Source organism: Asparagus officinalis, unplaced genomic scaffold (assembly GCF_001876935.1).
Source record: "Asparagus officinalis unplaced genomic scaffold, Aspof.V1 AsparagusV1_Un170, whole genome shotgun sequence".
Taxonomy (NCBI): Eukaryota; Viridiplantae; Streptophyta; class Magnoliopsida; order Asparagales; family Asparagaceae; genus Asparagus; species Asparagus officinalis.
This window is the reverse complement of record NW_017972436.1, coordinates 121,102-143,584: the sequence shown is the minus strand read 5'-3', so window position 1 is coordinate 143,584 and position 22,483 is coordinate 121,102. Positions and strand designations below refer to the sequence as shown.

Sequence of the window (22,483 nt, the reverse complement as noted above, 5' to 3'; positions counted from 1 at the left end):
ACCCCACCCTAGGATTGGGAGTTTTGATAACTGCTCCTTCCCCCTCGTCAAGGACCGACACACGGCAGAATTGGGCCGTCAGAGTACGGAGCCCCCGGTGAATGCACGCTATCGTCGGACATCTCAGAGTTCTTGTAACATCACGAGATTAAATAGTGGAATTTACCGTCACATATCAATATATTCAAATTAGTGTTGTGTAATAAACTAGACACTACCTATGCTCCCAAGTCGCAGAAGTGCACATCAATAATAAGCATTTTCATAACCAGTCATTTTTACAAGGCAGAGTTTTAAATATCGGATATTGGGGAAATATTAGAGGGCCATAAGTCATATCGGATCACGAATATCAGGAAAATATCGAGGATATATGATAAATATTGAAATGTCATAATGAATGTTTGCATATATAGTATAATACACTAAAATGTAATATCAATATACTTAACGAAATCTAAGCTTACAAAATGTAAACAATATATATTTAGGATCACTAATCAACTCTTTTAAAACAAACAAAAGTACAAATCAACCTTATAACATTTTGTCTCATTTTCTTAGGTTAAAATGTCACTTGATATAATGGCAAAATCATCGTATCTCACCCAAAATTGCCAAACGCGATAATACTGTTTTGCGACAGTCCATATGAAAAGATATATCGATCAACATATCAGCTGAAATATCAGCCATATCGGTAATATATGGCCCAAACTAGCTAAAAACTGATAAATGATATTTAGAAACCATATCAGTTGGGGCAAGCTTGTAAAAATGATATACCGGGTGATATATCGAGCCATATAAAATGACGCTACAAGGTACATTTAAGTTTCATGATCCCCTTTAATTTAACTGGAAATGTGAGTCACATCAACAATACTTATAAATATTAACCATTGTCATAATCAAACTCTCTCCGAAGTTGCGGTTTTGCAGCGTGATGTTTACTTCCATTAACTAAAAATAGAAGCCATATCAATAATGATACACAGCAATTTTACACAATCAGACATTTTAACCAATCAAATCCTTGTTCCCACATAGAAAATAATATAACTACAACAATATATAGACAGTACCATTCAGATGAGACATCAGGACTAACAAGAGAAACATATACAGCGTATTGCCCGTGTTTTTTCTAGAATGAGCAGATATTTATTCATAGAAAATACCTAAAACATCCTCATCAATACGAGTAAAAAATACTGAAGTACATACTAGCAGACGTGCATAGACGATAATACAACAGATACAAAGAAAGACAATAAAAATATTAAAAACTTTCAAACAGTTAACTCTGACCTCGAAACAAGAATCCCGTCAGTATCTGCATAAAGCCACTCGCCATCATAAATCCTCGTTCCAGCAATATTCACAGGCACGTGCTTTTCTCCAATGCCCTTCTTATTAGCTTTCATTGGATGCGAAGCCAAAGCTCTAACTCCAATATCACACCCAATAATCTCATCAACATCTCTTATGCAACCATTGACTATAATACCAGCCCAGCCATTGTTTTGAGCTTGTTGAACTGGGTTTCCTCCTAATATTGCACATCTCATACTTCCACCTCCATCAACGACTAAAACTCTACCGTTACCTTTTTCTTCGAGGAATTCACGAACTAGAACATTATCCTCGAAGACTTTGAGAGTGACAACTGGACCTGAGAAGACCTGGCGACGACCGTAGATTTGGAAGATTGGATGGAGGGCACGGAGCTCGCCGTTTGTGATTAGGTGGGAATTTGCGTCACATACTTCAGCGGTTGCTAGTGGGAGAGAAGCCATCGACTTTGGTTACTGCAAAATTCAGAGGAAGGAAAACACTCTATTGAGTCTTAAATGCAATCGGTAATGAAAGGCTGATTTAAAGCTGTAAAGAGCAACATATCAACAGTACGTGAGGGAGGAAAATTAAGACATACAATTTCTCTCTGTTTATTAATGAATTAGATCAAGCTATATAATTTAACTGATTGTCAAAACTAACTCTCCTATGAAGTCGTTAACATATATAACGAACCAGAAGGGTTCTGTTGTTCATTAGATGGTTTATTTGATCAGTTTATTTAATATGTAAAGGTTCTACAAATTTAAAATATCACGGTGCAACAAGCATCATCTAATGATTTAACCAAATTCAATGAATTATGTTTATTCAACAAACATATTTATAATAACAGATTGAATTATCTGGGGCCAAAAAATACATCCGGGACCTTATTATATGTGGCATAACCCCGGTTACAGTAATATTATGTTTCCTATCCTTTTAATAAAGCAGAGGACGTTTTTGATCCTCTATAAATGCAAAGGGAAAAAGAAAAGAGATGATGCAAGACCATCAAGTAAAGGAAAGGCCATTAGAGTTTTAAATAAAGTTGTTAAAACTACAAACTATGTTACTAGTAAGATGTTATTCGAATAATAGTAGTCCAATTACGAGGATGATCTCTCAAAATATAAAGAGAAACAACTCTCATTGGCGAAAAAAATTGAATATATGCCATTTCTATTTCTTTTATGACCTCTTTTGATTGATCCCCTGACTGGTCTGATTTCTTCTTGACTTAGTTCTCCTCTCAGATACTTCCCTATATTTCTCCTTTTTCCTACAGGTCTGCAATATATCAGCATTTGCAAAAAGAAGAAATTCCTCTCCTGACCTTAGAAACTTCCATCCAACCTGTTTCTATGATCCTACATTATCCGAGTACTTCTATCACGGAGCTGTATCCATACCCAACATGTAACCGACTTGTACCCGTAATGGAAGTTCATGGACATCATTGGATATACATACATTTATTTAGACATATACTCCATTATACGATATATGTTTTAATTTAAGAGGCTTGCCATAAACTTCTTATATGTATATCCTACAATTCACATCCATTTCTTGAAGCTCGTTAGATATGGACCAGGTTTGTTTCAGCTATACCCAACAAGTTCAAAACTATGATTTTAGAGGGTTGTCTGAGTGCGTAGTTCAAAACGAGCACTTTTCAATTTATAATAATCAACATAATAAAAGAAACTTAAAAATGTGATAGGATGCAAATAACATAAATTGAAAAACAATAATGATATCACTTAAATTATTAATTTCAATGTCCATATGTAGTTGTGTCCCCATCCCCTATATTTTACAAGTTTGTCGTGTCTTGTACCCATACCTGCACCCATATAAATAATCGTAGACGTTTCGGTGCAACTTAGATGTGATCTAATTTAAGAACTTTATCCTCTTCCACACTCCTTTGCAGTGATTCTATAACATCAATTTGTTCTATTTTTGACAGTTGGCTAGAACTTAATCTGGTTTTGAATCATATTGAGAGGTCCCCAATCCTCCCACCCCCTAGTCCCTTAAGAGAACTTTAATCCACATGCAAAACTTAGTAGAATAATATCAAAAAATTGATTTCAATTCTACTTAGCATTTTTTTTAAATGTGCCTGACCTAACCGATATATCGAACGATATATCCTTTCATAAGGCTTGCTACAAAACAATATGTTTAAATATTCTTTACTGTTTTTGATAAATTTTGGGCTATATATCCCTAAGATGACTGATATAATCAACCAATATGTTGACCGATATGTTCTACAAAACTATTTTACTGGCTTTCAGAGAAAATTCTAGGTTTATGAAATTATTTTTAGTGAATTCTAGTATGGTCTTTTCCCTAAATAAGCTTCTACAATTGATTAGTAATCCTAAACATATGTTATTTTAATTTTTGTACTCTTAAATTTCACTAAGCATGTTTAGATTACATTTTAGGATATTATACAATATATCACATCATCTAACATGATACTCCAAAATTTACTATATATCCCTGATATTCCCTAAATATCCGCAATTTGATATGGATTTTGGCCGTCTAGTATTTCCTGAATATCCGATATTTAAAACCTTGGTACTAAGTTAAATGTCATTAAACTCTTGATTTCACACATGAAATTTGAATATTTCTTTAAATTGTCATTAAACTCTTGATATTTAAATTATCATATTTTTCTCGGTTACAATTTACTTCTAGTTGCAACCCCTTATTTGCAATTTAGTATACACCATGATGACTGTTAATAGGTAGTAGCACTCAATTGATCTAAAAGTGTAATGGTTATTATTAAAAACTATGAGACCCCATTGCATTAAAATTTATAAACACTTGAAATGATTACTTCAATAACTCCTCCAGAATCTTAGCACATACATATAAAACAGATTAATCGGAAGTATTTATAACACTAGTCAATAGTAAGAGAAACTAGGTACAATTATCAAGGTTTGGCAGTTATCACAAGGAGTAGGGGATTTATGTAGGATTCAACCTCTGTTTATCAAAGACAAAAAAGACAGAAAAGAAAGAAAGAAAATGCATCATAGTTTTTTTTTTTTTTAACCTTCCTAAGATAAGCTACACCAGTTCTAGAGAAAGCTTGTAACTTTTCCTTGTCCCCGTTCATCCCCCTCATGGTAGCATATAAGGTACATATGCACTAAGATTTTCAACTTCTGTCTGTGCATACTATATGGTTTTCATTAGTCATTAAGAGTTAGGGTTTTTTATTTCTAGGCCCATTTGTTTACTCATCTTTACCTCTAAGCCCAATAACTATTCTTTGTATTCTTAAACCCAAGTTTCTTTTTGTTTTTGCCTTTAAACCCAATTTCTAAAATACCGTATATACAACACTGGTATTCATACCCAAACATGATAAAAACCCTAAAATACCCTTCAATACCCCCACTTAAACCGGACCCCTCTCTCTCTCTCCTCATTTTCCTTCTTCCTCAGGTCTTCGTCTTCCTCCTTCCTCAAGGCTTTGTCTTCCTCCTCTGATCCCACCTCTCATGCCCCCACCAAGAAATCGAAGAAGAAAGGAAGAAAGGCCCATGATTTTAGTGCTTGATGTCTTGAAAAGGCCCACGACGGATCTCGAGGCAGCCGGACACCCCTCCACCCTCTCCAACGAGACACTACAATTCTTCAACGATCAACAAGATGCTTGATGATTTTGGCTTCGGGATCTCTTTCGATGACGAGGAGGAGTGATTTCGTGTGAAATCTCATTTCTATATACTCGATTAGGGTTAGGGTCGGGGTCGGGGTTGGGGGGTTAGGGTTAGTTCATTGATGTTCTTTTGTGCTATCCCTTTTTGTTGAACTAAATCTAATTGTAGAATTGGTTTTATCAATTTATGAATGTATCGTTTCTGTTGAACTAAATCTAATTTGTACACAATAGATTTGCAAAGCAAGAGGTGTGAAATCTGAAGAATCTGGAATTTTGTACCTGTAAATTTTGCTTATAAAGAGTTGGAGAGTATGGAGCTTGCTTTGAAGATTGTGAAAGAGAAATTGCTGGGTAGAGTTAATGGAGTCAGTTATGCTATATGTACATTTTGAAGATTTGTGCAATTTTGAAGATTTGTAACATTTTGTAAAGTCTGGAGCTTGCCTTGAATATAATATCAGTTATATTATGTACATTTTGAAGATTTGTAACATTTTTGAAAGCCTGGAGCTTGCCTTGAATATATGATCAGTTATGCTATGTTTTTTGTGAAGATTTGTAACATTTTAAAAAGTCTAGAGCTTGCCTTGAATATATGATTAGTTATGCTAAGTATATTTTGAAGATTTGTGTAATTTTGGAGTTTGATTTGTAACATATTGTTTCAGATTGTAAGTTTTTGAAAGTAGATAATGAAAGTGTTGTTAGTGCAATATCGTTATTGTTTGTGCAATTTTGGAGTTTGTAAGACTGGAATTTTGTGCAATTTTGTGAGTGCTATTTTGTGGAATTTTGTGTAATTTTATGAGTGTTATTTTGTTCTTGTGCAATTTTGTGAGTGCAACCAAGTGTGATAAACTGCAGATCTCTTTGATTGTAAGTGTAGCGTGATAAATTCAAAGTGTAGCGTGATAACCTGTAAGTGTAGCGTGGTAGACTGTAAGTGTAGCGTGATAGACTGAAATTGTAGCATAACACTTACAGGATAACCCGCTTCACTTACAGCATAACACGCTTCACTTACAGGATAACACGCTACACTTACAGCATAACCCGCTACACTTACAGGATAACACGCTACACTTACAGGATAACACGCTATACTTACAGCATAACACGCTACACTTACAGTCTAACCCGCTACACTTACAGTCTAACCCGCTACACTTACAGCATAACACGCTACACTATAGATTCATATGATTGTGAATATGTGTAAAAATTGAATTAGTTGTGACTGTGAATATGTGCATATGACTGTGAATATGTGAATATGTGAGTATGTGAGTTTGTAGAGGAAGTTTTCAAATTGTGTCTGTGAATGTAGTTGTGAGTTTGTAGCATATTTCAGCTTGTGACTGTTTGTGATTGAAAATATATCGTGTTAAGTGTAGAGGAAGTTTTCTAACGTATCTATGATTGTGATTGTAAGTGTAGCGTGTTATCTGTAAATGTAGCGGGTTATCTGTAAGTGTAGCGTGTTACACTGCAAGTGTAACGGGTTATTTGTAAGTATAGCGGATTATCCTGTAAGTGTAGCGTGTTACACTGCAAGTATAGCGGGTTATCCTGTAAGTGTAGCGGGTTAGACTTTAAGTGTAGCGGGTTAGACTTTAAGTGTAGCGGGTTAGACTGTAAGTGTAGCGTATTATGCTATAAGTGTAGCGGGTTAGATCTTAAATGTAGCGTGTTATGCTGTAAGTGTAGCGGGTTAGACTGTAAGTGTAGCGGGTTAGACTGTAAGTGTAGCGGGTTATCCTATAAGTGTAGCGTGTTATGCTGTAAGTGTAGCGTGTTATCCTGTAAGTGTAGCGTGTTATGCTGTAAGTGTAGCGTGTTATGCTGTAAGTGTAGCGGGTTATGCTGTAAGTGTAGCGTGTTATCCTGTAAATGTAGCGTGTTATGCTGTAAGTGTAGCGTGTTATCCTGTAAGTGTAGCGTGTTATGCTGTAAGTGTAGCGGGTTATGCTGTAAGTGTAGCGTGTTATGTTGTAAGTGTAGCGTGTTATGCTGTAAGTGTAGCGGGTTATGCTGTAAGTGTAGCGGGTTATTCTGTAAGTGTAGCGTGTTAGACTGTAAGTGTAGCGTGTTATGCTGTAAGTGTAGCGTGTTATCCTGTAAGTGTAGCGTGTTATCCTGTAAGTATAGCGTGTTATGCTGTAAGTGTAGCGTGTTAGACTGTAAGTCTAGCGTGTTAGACTGTAAGTGTAGCGTGTTAGACTGTAAGTGTAGCGTGTTATGCTGTAAGTGTAGCGGGTTATCCTGTAAGTGTAGCGGGTTAGACCGTAAGTGTAGCAGGTTTAGACCGTAAGTGTAGCGTGTTATGCTGTAAGTGTAGCGTGTTATGCTGTAAGTGTAGCGTGTTAGACTGTAAGTGTAGCGTGTTATGCTGTAAGTATAGCGGGTTAGATCATAAGTGTAGCGTGTTATGCTGTAAGTGTAGCGTGTTATCCTGTAAGTGTAGCGTGTTATCCTGTAAGTGTAGCGGGTTATCCTGTAAGTGTAGCGTGTTATCCTGTACAGTCTACCATGCTACACTTACAGTCTACCACGCTACAATTTCAGTCTATCACGCTACACTTACAGTCTACCACGCTACACTTACAGGTTATCACGCTACACTTTGAATTTATCACGCTACACTTACAATCAAAGAGATCTGCAGTTTATCACACTTGGTTGCACTCACAAAATTACACAAGAACAAAATAACACTCATAAAATTACACAAAATTCCACAAAATAGCACTCACAAAATTGCACAAAATTCCAGTCCTACAAACTCCAAAATTGCACAAACAATAACGATATTGCACTAACAACAATTTCATTATCTACTTTCAAAAACTTACAATCTGAAACAATATGTTACAAATCAAACTCCAAAATTACACAAATCTTCAAAATATACTTAGCATAACTAATCATATATTCAAGGCAAGCTCTAGACTTTTTAAAATGTTACAAATCTTCACAAAAAACATAGCATAACTGATCATATATTCAAGGCAAGCTCCAGGCTTTCAAAAATTTTACAAATCTTCAAAATGTACATAATATAACTGATATTATATTCAAGGCAAGCTCCAGACTTTACAAAATGTTACAAATCTTCAAAATTGCACAAATCTTCAAAATGTACATATAGCATAACTGACTCCATTAACTCTACCCAGCAATTTCTCTTTCACAATCTTCAAAGCAAGCTCCATACTCTCCAACTCTTTATAAGCAAAATTTACAGGTACAAAATTCCAGATTCTCCAGATTTCACACCTCTTGCTTTGCAAATCTATTGTGTACAAATTAGATTTAGTTCAACAGAAACGATACATTCATAAATTGATAAAACCAATTCTACAATTAGATTTAGTTCAACAAAAAGGGATAGCACAAAAGAACATCAATGAACTAACCCTAACCCCCCAACCCCGACCCCGACCCTGACCCTAACCCTAATCGAGTATATAGAAATGAGATTTCACACGAAATCACTCCTCCTCGTCATCGAAAGAGATCCCGAAGCCAAAATCATCAAGCATCTTGTTGATCGTTGAAGAATTGTAGTGTCTCGTTGGAGAGGGTGGAGGTGTGTCCGGCTGCCTCGAGATCCGTCGTGGGCCTTTTCAAGACATCAAGCACTAAAATCATGGGCCTTTCTTCCTTTCTTCTTCGATTTCTTGGAGGGGGCATGAGAGGTGGGATCAGAGGAGGAAGACAAAGCCTTGAGGAAGGAGAAAGACGAAGACCTGAGGAAGAAGGAAAATGAGGAGAGAGAGGGGGGGTCTGGTTTAAGTGGGGGTATTGAAGGGTATTTTAGGGTTTTTATCATGTTTGGGTGGGTATTGAAGGGTATTTTAGGGTTTTTATCATGTTTGGGTATGAATACCAGTGTTGTATATACAGTATTTTAGAAATTGGGTTTAAAGGCAAAAACAAAAAGAAACTTGGGTTTAAGAATACAAAGAATAGTTATTGGGCTTAGAGGTAAAGATGAGTAAACAAATGGGCCTAGAAATAAAAAACCCTAAGAGTTATCCAGGTAACTAAAGCTTGAACAAAATTGTGCAAATTCTATGACCATGCACTAAGAGCGTGTTTGGTAACTAAAAACTAAATGAAAACTGAACCAAAACTTGGAAAGTGGCTTCACTTTCCATCTTTTCCATGTTTGGCACTTGGAAAGTGAATGGAAAGTGAAGGGTGTCACATAAGCTTTTTAGCCTCTTTCACTTATACAAGTTTATCATGTCTCGTACCCACACCCTATATTTTACAAGTTTGTCATGTCTCGTACTCATACATGCACCCGTACAAATAACTATACACGTTCTCATGCAACTTAGATGTGATCTAATTTAGAAACTTTATACTCTTCCCCACTCCTCTGCGGTGATTCTACACTATCAGTTAGTTCTATTTTTTGCAATTGGCTAGAACTTAATCTAGGTTTGAATCGTACTGACAGGTCCCCACCCACTCCCTACTCTCTTAAGAGAACTTTAATCCACATACAAATCTTAGTAGAATAATATGAAAATATTGACTTCAATTCTTCTTTTATGGGAAAAAAATATAGTACTAAGCAGTATTTTAGATGTCCCTGATATAACTAATATATCGGTCGATATATCATTTTATAAGGCTTGCCACAAAACGATATGTTTAAATATCCTTTACCGCTTTTTGACAATTTTTGGACGATATATCCCTAACATGACTAATAAAATCAACCAATATGTTGGCTGATATGTCCTATATGGTTTATCACAAAACAAATAGCTCTACAAAACTTTTTAATGGCTTTTAGAGAAAATTCTAGGTTTATGAAATTATTTTTAGTAAATTCTAGTATGCTCTTTGCCCTAAATAAGCTTCTACAATCGGTTAGTAATCCTAAACATATGTTATTTAAATATTTGTACTCTTAAATTTCGCTAAACATGTTTAAATTACGTTTTAGGATATTATACTATATATCACATCATCTGATATGACACTCCGAAATTTACTATGTATCCTTGACATTTTCCCAATATCCGCAATTTGATATGGATTTTGGCTGTATGATATTTTTCCCGATATTCGATATTTAAAACCTTGGTACTAAGTTAAATGTCATTACACTCTTGATTTCACATATGAAATTTGAATATTTATTTCTGACAAGTTTGCCTCAAACATATTAAACATAAGATATTTAAATTGTAATCTTTTTTCTCGGTTACAATTTACTTCTAGTTGCAACCCTTATATGTAATTTAGTATGCACCATGATGGCCATTAATAGATAGTAGCACTCAATTGATCTAAAAATGTAAAGGGTTATTATTAAAAACTATGTCACCCCATTGCGTTAAAATTTACAAACACTTGAAATGATTACTTCAATAACTCCTCCAGAATCTTAGCACATACATCTAAAACACCTTAATCAAAAATACATTATAACACTAGTTGATAGTAAGAGAAACTAGGTACAATGATCAGGGTTTGACAGTTATCTCAAGGTGTAGGGGATTTATGTAGGGTGCAACCTCTGTTTATCAAAGATAAAAAAAGACAAAAAAAAGGAAGAAAAGAAAAGGCATCATAGTTTTTTTTAACCTTCCTAAAATAAGCTACACTGGTTCTAGAGAAAGCTTGCAACTTTTCCTTGTCTCGGTTCATCACTCTCATGGTAGCATATAGGGTACACATGTCATAAATAAAATCTAAACATACTTAATAAATTATATTGTCTAAGCATATAAAAAAGTAAATAATTTATAATGCTTAGGGTTGATATTGAAGGAAATATGTGAGAAAAGAGGAGTGCGATTTTGACAGTTAAAGAAAGAGAAGATCACCCTACATTGATGTGGAAGGAACAGCTCAGAGAAGAGACCGATGAGATGTCAAAGAAGAGAGAGAAGAGGAGCGACAGAAATGACTTTGGTCTTTTTTTCCATTTCCCCTAACTGATCGGGTTTTGTCTTTGGAAGCAATATTAAGACAATTAGGAATTTATACCCAAACCTGATTAGATAAACATAACTAAAAAATCAACCAATTTTTCAAATTGAAAAATCAGCCGATATAGCCGACATGTCCCCTTATATATCCGCCCGACATATCTGCATGTTCCCCGATATATCCAACATGAATCCTGAAAACGCAATACGTATTGAAAAGCCCCATATAGTGTCGGTTGCCCCCTAAATCCGACATGTCGGGCGATATGTCCAACATGGCGGCCGACATTTAAAAAACTGATATTATATGGTTTTCATTAGTCAATTAGAGTTATTCAGGTAACTAAAAGCTTCTACAAAATTGTGTATTAATTTATGGCACATCGGACCACGCCGGCATCGCACGCCGCCTATCCCACCTCATTAATGCCGAAGTGATCACGCCCATCCCGCGACCACTTCACAGCCGACACCTGTAAAGTCGACGCTGACTCAACCGTCAGCCCAGACTCGGCCGAAGAGACCAAAATACCCTTCCTTCATGACCATAGAAGGAAAAAATATTCCCAACACGGAGGTAGGCAATTTTCTCTGTATTTTTCTCCATCCCACTACACTTAAGAACTGTTACAGTTCGTCATTTTTCCCCACTCAAGTAATTTGCTAACTTAACCGTCGGAGGAACAACGAGGGAATCAGACCCCGTCTTCTTACGAGTTGCTACACATGCAGGGACAAACAGCTCAATTCCAAACCAGATATTCGGAGAAGTTAGTGGCCCCCTAATCAACCCAGTTCCTATCAGTTTATCTGTGTGAATACATAACATCAACAATTTGGTATTCACCGTAGGGCTTTCTCTCCTTTTCGAGCAAGCATGTTTGATTATGAGCATAAGGCTGATCAATCATCCCTGGAGAACCACACCAGAGTTACGTCACTCAAGCCTAGCTTGAAGAGATGGCTCAGAAGATCTCTCAATCCCTCCAACAGCAACTCGATACCTTCACCAGCGAGTTCCTCGGCCGCTTTTCACAATCGCAGCAAGCTAATTCCACCATTCCTCCACCCTCAAGAAACCAGCGATCAGGGACTCATCCCCCTTCAGAAGCTCAGCATGTAGTCCCCCTCGGACTACTCATGCTGCACCAAGCAGCGGAAGGATCGCGTCAAACACGCGACCCCACCACCACACCAGTCAACTCGCCTAGCGGATCCTCGTCAGCGCCTCCTCCCTCACTTTGAAGCCATCGGCGAGAGCCCCGGCCCTAGTCACCGCACGTCGTGGGAGGGATGTCCAAGACTCTCTGTCATTAGCGTGCCTCTCCAGCCCCCTCAGCCACCCAAGGGGCGTCTGGATATGATCGGGTGTACATACTAGTCGCCAAAGTCATCGGGGGGAACACCCCCTTACCGAAGACCTCATGAATGCCCCGTGTGAAAAGTTTAAGATGTCTCACATGAAAAAGTACAAAGGCGAAGGAGTCTGACGAGCATGTTTAGAGCTATTATGATATGATGAACATGCTCCAGACGTTAGAAGCTATCATTTGTCGATGTTTCCCCATCATTTTGTCAGGGAGCGCCAAGCTTTGGTGGAATGCCCTTGAGAAGAAGTCTATCAGCAGCTTCCAGCAGCTCAGCCGAATGTTTATCCATCACTTCTTGGCTGACACCAAACAGAAGCTACCCTCTCCCGTGTTGATACAGATGAGGCAGGAACCTACAAAGAGCCTTTGAGCCTACCTCAAGAGGTTACAGGCGAAGAGAGTGGAGGTTAACGATCCAGGGAGTTCAGTTGCTATGTCCGCTCTTGTAACCGGCCTATAGAACAATGAACTAGAAACTTACTAAGCCATAAGCCAACACCGATTATGACAACTATGGCCATATGTCACAGGTATATGGACATGGAGGATGCCGGAGCGTATAAAGGCGACAGCCAAGGCTACAGAAGCATCCACGGTTGCAACCTCAAGCAGCAGCAGCAGCAGGCAGTAGCAGCAACACCGAGCACCCGCGACATCTATAACAACACTGGTAGTGACGCCAACATCGAAGTCGACTAGAGGCCCCCCAGCAAGGCAGGAGTGGCTGAGAGACCCGCAAGAGTCGACTTCCGCTCTAATTGGTCAGACAAGAGGGATCGACGGAAGGAACCGGCACCAAGACCCGCTCTCACGGTCCACAACACCTCTCTCGAAGAAGCCTCAACATGGTCCGAAAGAAGGGGCACCTCAATGAGCCCCCCTCCTAAGATGAGGTCGGACCCTTGGAGCAAAGACAATTCAAGGTAAGTAATTTTCTCTGTATTTTTCTTCATTCCACTGCACTTAAGAGTTGCTACATTTTGCTATTTTTTCTCATTCAAGTACTTTGCTAACTTAATCGTCGGAGGAACAACGGGGGAATTAGACTTCGCCTTCTTACGAGTTGCTACACGTGCAGGGATGAACAGCTCAACTACAAACCAAATATTCAGAGAAGTTAGCGGCCCCCTAATCAACTCAGTTCTTATCAGTTTATCTGTGTGATTACATAACATCAACAGAAAGTGAACGGAAAGTAAATAGAAAGTGAAGTGTGCCACAACAGCTTTTAAGCCTCTTTTTACTTTCTTAAAATTTGGAGAGTTTGATGAAAAGTGAAGAGGGGAGAGAGAAATTAATTTTTAATTATTTTTCACACTTTTTATTAGTTTACAATTTTGTTTGAATTTTATTTTTATGATTTGGTCAACATCACCACTTTAGACTTATAATTCTCTGCAACCACTTCTTTGTCCCTTCTAATTTTGGACTTTTGTTTCATTAAAAAAAAATTGGATGATAAATTTTATATGCTAAACTGTTGATAGAAACAAGCATAGAGCAGTCATATTTATTCCATATGATAGAAGCTTATCATTGTTACTTCTTATTTAGCTGCGAGGTTTTAATCAAGCTTCTAAAAGTTTCATATTAATCACTTAGAGGAAAAATGTCATATTAATAGTTTCTTATATGTACATGGTTCAAAATGTGTTAAAAAAATTGTTTCTAAAACTTCTTATAAAAAAAGGGTTAATTGCAAACAAACCTCCTATAGTATCACCCAATTACGAACATACCCCCTCTAATTCTATTTGTTGCAAATAGACTCATTGTAGTTCTATTTGTTGCGAATAAACCTTCTGAGTGAATTTTTTAATCTTAAAATTATTAAAAAATGTTTGAGGAGGCGGATACACCTCCTATAGTTCTGTTAGTGAGGATATTCATCCAATTGCTATTTTTTTTATTTTTAAAAGAGTCCAAAAAGCTTACTAGGGCTAATACTATAGGGGGTATATTCGCAACAAACAGAAGTACAAGGGGTCTATTCGCAACAAATAGAACTACAGGGATCTATTTGCAATTGGATGATACCGCAATGGTTCTGGTCACAAGAAATCCTATAAAAATTAAGGACGCCACGTCAACTACCACCTCAACTTTCTACATCTTCACTTTCTATCATCCAAACAAAAAAACACAAATAGATAGTGAGAAGAATGTACTTCCTTGAGAAGGTACTTTCTCTACACTTTCTGCTTTCTGTCTACTTACCAGTTGCCAAACATGCCCTAAAGGTGCCTAAGGGCTTCAGCTTTAGAATGATTAGCTCCTACTTTTAATGACGACTTCCGCAAACCAAAATCTGGAAGAAATGTTGCGATTCAAATCCTGTTCACTATCAAAAAGTAGAGGAGAGACCATTACTTTTGATCTTAGCCATCTATCATTAACTTGATGGTTATGATTCGCGTTGAGTGAAAAAAAATTGGGACGGGTGCAATAAACAGAGGATATGGCATGTATCAGAATTTGGAACGAATCAGAACCATCCACTAAATAAAATGGTGACTATAATTAAAAGTAGTGGTCTCTCCCCTTTTTTTTGTGTGTGTAGTGAACAGGATCCAAATCCGAAACGTTGCCCTAGTCAGAACTTCTCATCTGACAAAAATAAAGTAACCCATTTTGACAAGCCCAGGAACCACAAAGGTCATAGCTAAAAAGTGATATATATATATATATATATATATGAGAGAACGGGAGGTGAGCTGGCAGCGTAGGAAATTTCCTACGCTGTAAGTGTATGACATGTGAGCCCCAATTGTTTCAGAAATTTTATAAAGTTTGCTATTATGTCCTACCGTATTAGAATGCATAGGGTTATAAACTTATCAAGGGAAACCAATCCCAAATCACATTAGCAACAGATGTTTGCATTTGCTTGCACGCCTACTTCAATTTTTTTCCTCCACGCACTAAACCTAGGGAACAATTTCACACGGATGAACAAAAGCGAAAACAAAATCAATCAGAAGCTAGAGTCTATTAAACTTGAAGTCATCAAAATCACGAAGATTACGCAACAAGATGCCATCTTTCATCTTTAATCATGTTTTTAAGCAAGAAAATATTCTAAAGAGCAGATCAAACGAATGGGATTCGAGATTGGGAACAAAATACCTCGAGAGAGCTGATCGCAACCAGCTGCGAGCCACAAAGAACGAATTTTGAGAGTTGGGGTTTGATTTTAACCAGACTTATTAGAACTTCGTGTGGATCAAGATCTGGAATTATGGAATTTCCAGAAGGAAGAAGACGGAGGCAAATGGGATCTATACTTTTCTCTCGCGTTGCGATTGATTCGATTGACTTTGAATAACTATTCGATCATAGGTAGTTCATTTACCACTAAACAAATATATTTTAATATTCGAGTTTACTAACGAATAGAATTTAACCAGATGTATATTCGATTCGTTTGTTTATTAAATATTCGTTTAAAATTTAATCACAGCTTATTATTTGTATTATTGCACATATGATGTCATATTTTTAATTCACTTATCATTTCTACTTAACTTTTATATACTGATTTTAAGTCTAAAATAATCTTAAATCTATTTTCTAATTAAAATTTTGATTTAAATATATATACATCATATATTAAAAAGGAATAATTTTTATTTATGAATTTTAATATTATTTGAAAATCAAATTTTTTTAGCAGAATAAATATACTCTAATATTCGATAAGTATTCGTGAATATTCATGAATATTTATCAAATACCAAGTATTCGAGTTCGAATTCGTAAAACTAGATATATGAATATTAGAGTCCGTATTCGAATTCGATAATATTAAACAAATACAAATACGAACACCTTAGTATTCGATTCGATTCGATCGTTTACCACCCCTACTTTGAAGTCGATTCCTTGTGTTTGGAATTTGATTTGTCGTTAGTTGATAAACTTTGGGTTTTTGTATTTAAGACGCTATAAACTTAGGATATTTTACATACAATTTTAAATAATTAGCTTGTTTTTTAATTTTTTTAATTTTTATTTTTTTAGGAAATAGGTGGACATCGTTTAAAACTTAGAAAAATTGCTTCAAGGCCCCAAAAATAAAAATCTAATGTGTCCTAGCCCCCTGTATTTTTTCTAATATGTATTAGCCCCACAACTGAAAAGTAAATGCAATTCAGCCCTTTTTACAAATTCCAAGAGAATATATCTCAAAAAACCCCAAACTACTCTCTTCTTCTTCATATCCTTCTTCTTCAAATCTTCAGATCTTCTTCTTCAGAAAGTTGTGAGAGGAAAAGAAAAAAACTCTCCTCTCAATTCCATGGCCGACGACATCGTCGTCGTTCTCAGCGACGTCGACGACGAAGATGCCTCCCCGGTCCCCGCCTCGGATGAATAACAACAACGAATACGTCACTGTATTCGCCATTGTGATGAACAACACTTCCTCCTCGGATGAACAGCACTCTCCTCTCAGTTCCTTACCCTCCTCTTCTCCCGCTCTCCCTCTCGCTTCCCCTCGCTCCCCAAAACCCCGAACCCTAGGCTCCCCTCCTCATCTCTCCTTGTTAGGGATTCCTTTTCTTGTTGGATCTGCAATATCTGAGCTAAAAAAAAGCTTTCTTTTGATGTTTTCTTGTTGGATCTGCAATATCAGATTCAGGTTAGTTAATGGTCAATTGGTCGTTAGTCGGTGTTGCTTTGATTAAGTTCGTGTTGATTAATTAATGAATGCTAATTATATTGCAGTCGGGAGATGTTTAATAAATGGCAAGCGCAGAGATGGTGAGGGGAGAACTTGGACAGGATAATGAGCTCTACAATGTGCAGAGGCTTCAGCCAGACATGCTCTCCCACTCCTCTACGGTTTGAAGATGGAGAGGTTGGTGCTCTTGTCTCTTTATTCTCTGCTCGATCAGGGTCTCTGGATCATAAACCTTTGTTTTTTTAAACCAGAGAGAATCGTTTTATTCTTGGGTGGGCTCCACCAGGGAGAGCCCGGCCACTCCACCCTTCGCTAGGGACAGAATGATGCACCGTAGAAACTACAGTTATATGCCTCCTTCAACTTCTTCAAGCAGGAACGGCGGGTTATTGGATTTAAACTTGCTAGGGACAGAATGATGTAATATTTCCCGAGTAAATCATGAGCGTCTCTGATTACACTTGCAGACGATTAGCTATATGGCGAGTGAATTTATCTACTATCCAACTCAGTGAAGAAATGGCGATGAGGATGAAGTCAAAGGGCGGTAGATGAGGCTTATCGGGTTATTGGGTTTCAGATCTGTGTCGGGTGGTATATCGGACTCGGAGATGGCCGGCGATCGACAGTAGAGGGTGGGGCCCGCCGCTGGAGCAGAATAGTTGGAGGGAAACGAACCGATTATCACAACCGAGCAACTTGCAACGAACTGATCGCTGATTAATATGAGTTGCGGATGTGAAACACTTTTGTATGTATGAACTGAAATACTTTTGGGTGTATGTAATAGCTAAATACTTTTGTATGTATGTAGTAGCTGTGTATATGAACTGAAATACTTTTGATGTGATATAAAATTGATGCACAAATTTGTCCTATTAGCTATTTAAATACTTATATATGTCATTAACTATTGAAATACTTTTGTTAGCTTATTAAGTTACTATGTTAGATTGTTAAGTTACACAGGTAACATGTTAACTTTTCTTGGTAGCTTGTTAAGTTACACAAATAACATGTTAACTTTCGCAGGTAGATTGTTAAGCTACACAGATAACATGTTAACTATTTTTGTTAACTTGTTAAGCTACACAGATAACATGTTAACTTTTCTTGGTAGCTTGTTAAGTTACACATATAACATGTTAACTTTAGCAGTTAGATTGTTAAGTTACACAGATAACTTGTTAACTTTCTTTGTTAACTTGTTAAGTTACACAAGTAACATGTTAACTTTCGCAGTTAGATTGTTAAGTTACATAAATACCTTGTTAACTTTCTTTGTTACCATGTTAATTTACCCAGCTAATATGTTAACTTTATTTGTTCGCTTGTTAAGCTACTCATATAACATAAGTATATGCCATTGTTGTAGTCGGTATCCGTCATTATACTTTATATGGAACAACTAAAGGTTAATAGTTAATCATCTATATTTCACATGTACAACACAAAACTTAACATTTAACAGAATAAAGATAACAATTACTCAATTATACTTAGATAGAATAACTAAACATTAACAGTTAATCGGCTATAGTTCACATGTAATAGGTAAAACTTAACAACTAATTAACAAAACTTAACATTTTAAAGAAAAAAATTAACACTTACTCTGCTATACTTAACATGGAACAGGTAAACGTTAACAGTTAATTTGCAATAGTTCACATGTATTAGGTAAAACTTAATAATTAATCTACTGAACGTTCTCATTTAACATGTAAAATTCAGCATGCATGTTCTATATCACGCTTATGTGTGAATGTTCTCATTTAACATGTTAACATGTTAATCTTAATTGGTAAATTGATAACTATATTTGGTAAACTGATAACTAAGAATTTCATGTCATATACACGTTAAATGATTACCATTAACATATTACAAATAACAGTTAACATATAATGAATTATAGTTACCAGTTTACAAGTAACAGTTAACAAATAATGGATTATAGTTAACAGTTTACAGATAACAGTTAATAATTAATTGTTAACAGGATAAGAGTGTTAGTTAACAAATTATAAATAACAGTTAACAAATAATGGATTATAGTTAACAATTTACTAAATATAGTTATTAATTTATCAATTAAGGTTAACATGTTAAATGAGAATGTTCACACATAAGCGTGATATAGAATCGCTGCATTTTACATTTTACTTTAAAGAAACACAGTTAACATATTAATGCGATCGTCATTATCACCCCCTCTAAAAACCTACCAAGTCCATAACACTTGCAAATCCTTTTCTCCCAGGCCTTCATCATCAGCATCGTCATTATCACCCCTCATTGTCAAAACCAAAATTAACTCTGCCAACAACAACCCCTCATTTTTTTCTCATTCGCACCATTATCTCTTCTTTCATTAAAACATTAAAAAACAGAAAGAAATAAAACAAAACAAAACATAGGAAAACCTCAAGACCTCAGCCATTGCTATCATATGCTTTCAGTTAATTAAACAAAACATCAAGAGATCAATAGGGTTCTGAGGTTCGACATAAACAAGAGAAAATATTCTCAAATTTTGATGTTCCATTTTCTTAATGACCCTTAAAAAACCGTTCTTAAAATTCCATCAGCGTGATTTCAAGGAATAATAACATGCACTTACAATAGTCCTCTTCATACACTCATTCTCATCTCAGAAATAAACAAGACGCATGAAAAAAAATTATAATCTTTCAAACACCAGGAGCTCATTTGATGTTTATCTTTATTCTCACTCACTTGTTTTTGATGTTGATGATGCCAGCCTTGTTGTTACAAATTCGTGCTCGATTGAAGGGGATGAGGGCAGCGAGCAGTTCCTTGTGACCTATGACATGTAGACTAACCAAAACCAAAACCAAAACCAAAACCTTGAGATTCTTACAAGAAAGCAATTAAGAACACATACCATATCTTTTCCTCCATTTCTCAAAGTATGGAAGCGGAGTATAATAGTGTATTATTGCTCCTCCATCTCTCCTCTCCTCCTCCATAGCCAACATCTTCATGTCCTTTAAATTACCATGGAGGAAAGAGGGTTTTGGCCCATCAATTCCTTGTTGTCTTAGCTTCTTACAAATTTTTTGAGGATGTAAGTATGTAACCACATAACATTATACAAGTACAAAGCCAAACTGCAAAAGGATAGGATGCATATATTAGGTAAAACGTAATAATTAATCTACAAAACTAAACATTTAAAAGAATAAAGATAACAATTACTCAATTATACTTAGATAGAATAACTAAACTTTAACAGTTAATCGGCTATAGTTCACATGTAATAGGTAAAACTTAACAGCTAATTAACAAAACTTAACATTTAAAAGAAAAAAGTTAACACTTACTCCATTATACTTAACATGGAATAGGTAAACATTAACAGTTAATTTGCTATAGTTCATTTGTATTAGGTAAAACTTAATAATTAATCTACTGAATATCACAAGCCATCATTTATATCATTTATATCTTTATCTGAAGCAGATAGTTTTCATATGTAAACATTGTAAGTGTGTGTACATGCAAGTTAAACTATATATCTTTATATCTGTCTAATTCAAACGGTAATAGCGCCTTCTAAATTTGATATCAAGGAATTGCTTCTTCTCCACATATATCACAAGCCATCATTTATCACTCCAATTTACCAAATATCAATCACATTACTAAGACTGCAAAACATGACACACCACTATAAAAATTGAAGTAACATAAATTCACTTTATTCTTCAATGAATACTTTCGTTCAATCATAAAGCAAGAGCATAAAACCAAACCTACATCCTCACAGTCCCTCATTATAGCTATAACAACTAAGACTAGTAACTATATTTATTTGGGACTATAGCACTAAGCTTAGTTCTGGTACATACATTTTTAACAATTCAACTGGTGTTTGAAGAAAAATGTCATAGCCAATAATAGCTAGCTAACATGCAGATGTATAGACATTGACTTTTGTGATCTAAACCATGACTGCAAGCAACCTACTGAAAGTCTACAAAAGCTGATATCGAGAATGTGCCGCTTAATGGTTGAAACTACCATTTAAAATTCAAGTGTTGTTCAATGATAAACAGAAGAATGATTATGTACAAGAATAAAGTGACAATTCAAAAGCGATTCATGGATATCGAGTCACTATCTTAAGACAATCTTTTCATGTTGCCTGTGATTTTTAAAGAACAGGCTAAAGAAACATACATTAACAGCAACTGCCTTTAAAGCTATGCATGCTGAAATTAAACTAGATGAACTGGGTTCTCCTCCCCGGAGTACACCAATGAGAGCATTTGCAATTCCAAGTTTGGCAAATCTTCGAGCATATCCAAAAACCTGAATATCATATATCCATGTAAAGATAGGATTAGATTAATGGGTAATTAACGACTGTGTTAATGGAGAATATCAAATAAATCTTGAGATTAACTTGAGTGCTTTGGGAAGGATTTCGAATTGGATCCGAAATCCTTCCCACTTAAATTTGATGAGGGAAAATCCTGAATCCATGGCAAGTCCTCCTCCACCTCTTCCTCCTCCTCGACAATTCGATTTCTTAGGGTTTTGGGCTCCGTTGAGCTTCGATTTCGCCCTAACGAGGAGAGATGAGGAGGGGAGCCTAGGGTTCGGGGTTTTGGGGAGCGAGGGGAAGCGAGAGGGAGAGCGGGAGAAGAGGAGGGTAAGGAACTGAGAGGAGAGTGCTGTTCATCCGAGGAGGAAGTGTTGTTCATCACAGTGGCGAATACAGTGGCGTATTCGTTGTTGTTGTTCATCCGAGGCGGGGACCGGGGAGGCATCTTCATCGTCGACATCGCTGAGAACGGCGGCGATGTCGTCGGCCATGGAATTGAGAGGAGGGTTTTTTCTTTTCCTCTCACAACCTTCTGAAGAAGAAGATCTGAAGATTTGAAGAAGAAGGATATGAAGAAGAAGAAGGATATGAAGAAGAAGAAGAGGGTAGTTTGGGGTTTTTTGAGATATATTCTCTTGGAATTTGTAAAAAGGGCTGAATTGCATTTACCTTTTAGTTGTGGGGCTATACATATTAGAAATAGTACAGAGGGCTGGGACACATTAGATTTTCATTTCTGGGGCCTTGAAGTAATTTTTCCTTAAAACTTTAACTTGAATAACTATATGGTAGATTCAACGCTTCTAGAAAATAATCTAATATAGTAGACAATATTCAAGAGTATCATTGTATGTATTATTGGCCGAGCCAATTTTTATCATAAATCTTTAAGAGTAACATTAAATAGACAATAAAGTTTGTACAAGAGGGAAATATGCGATCCTTTTTTTTATTAATTGTTATTAGAAATTATGAATCTTGATGAGCTCTATGTATTTTCATCTTACCCCGTGTAAAGCAGGGCCCCCTATTTTTTTAAGCACTACATTTTAAACATGTCTCCATCTAAGTTTTAAT

General features: G+C 36.2%; 1 protein-coding gene and 1 long non-coding RNA gene across 3 annotated transcripts; both read right to left on the bottom strand.

Annotated features, from left to right (window-relative positions):
- Positions 1-1,049: 1,049 nt before the first annotated feature.
- On the bottom strand, positions 1,050-15,698 carry LOC109827381 (putative 4-hydroxy-4-methyl-2-oxoglutarate aldolase 2). Its single transcript, XM_020394388.1, has 2 exons — positions 15,498-15,698; positions 1,050-1,811 (listed from the first exon to the last, which is right to left on the bottom strand). Exon 2 carries the CDS (start codon positions 1,797-1,799, stop codon positions 1,293-1,295), a length of 507 nt encoding a protein of 168 aa, XP_020249977.1. The 5' UTR covers positions 1,800-1,811; positions 15,498-15,698; the 3' UTR covers positions 1,050-1,292.
- A 3,878-nt stretch (positions 15,699-19,576) lies between these two features.
- On the bottom strand, positions 19,577-22,002 carry LOC109827380. 2 transcript variants are annotated; one of them, XR_002243413.1, is made up of 3 exons: positions 21,485-21,991; positions 21,259-21,390; positions 19,577-20,186 (listed from the first exon to the last, which is right to left on the bottom strand). It is a non-coding gene; the product is annotated as an uncharacterized LOC109827380 (long non-coding RNA). The 2 variants fall into 2 exon arrangements; XR_002243412.1 differs by having other exon boundaries at positions 21,259-22,002.
- Positions 22,003-22,483: the final 481 nt, after the last annotated feature.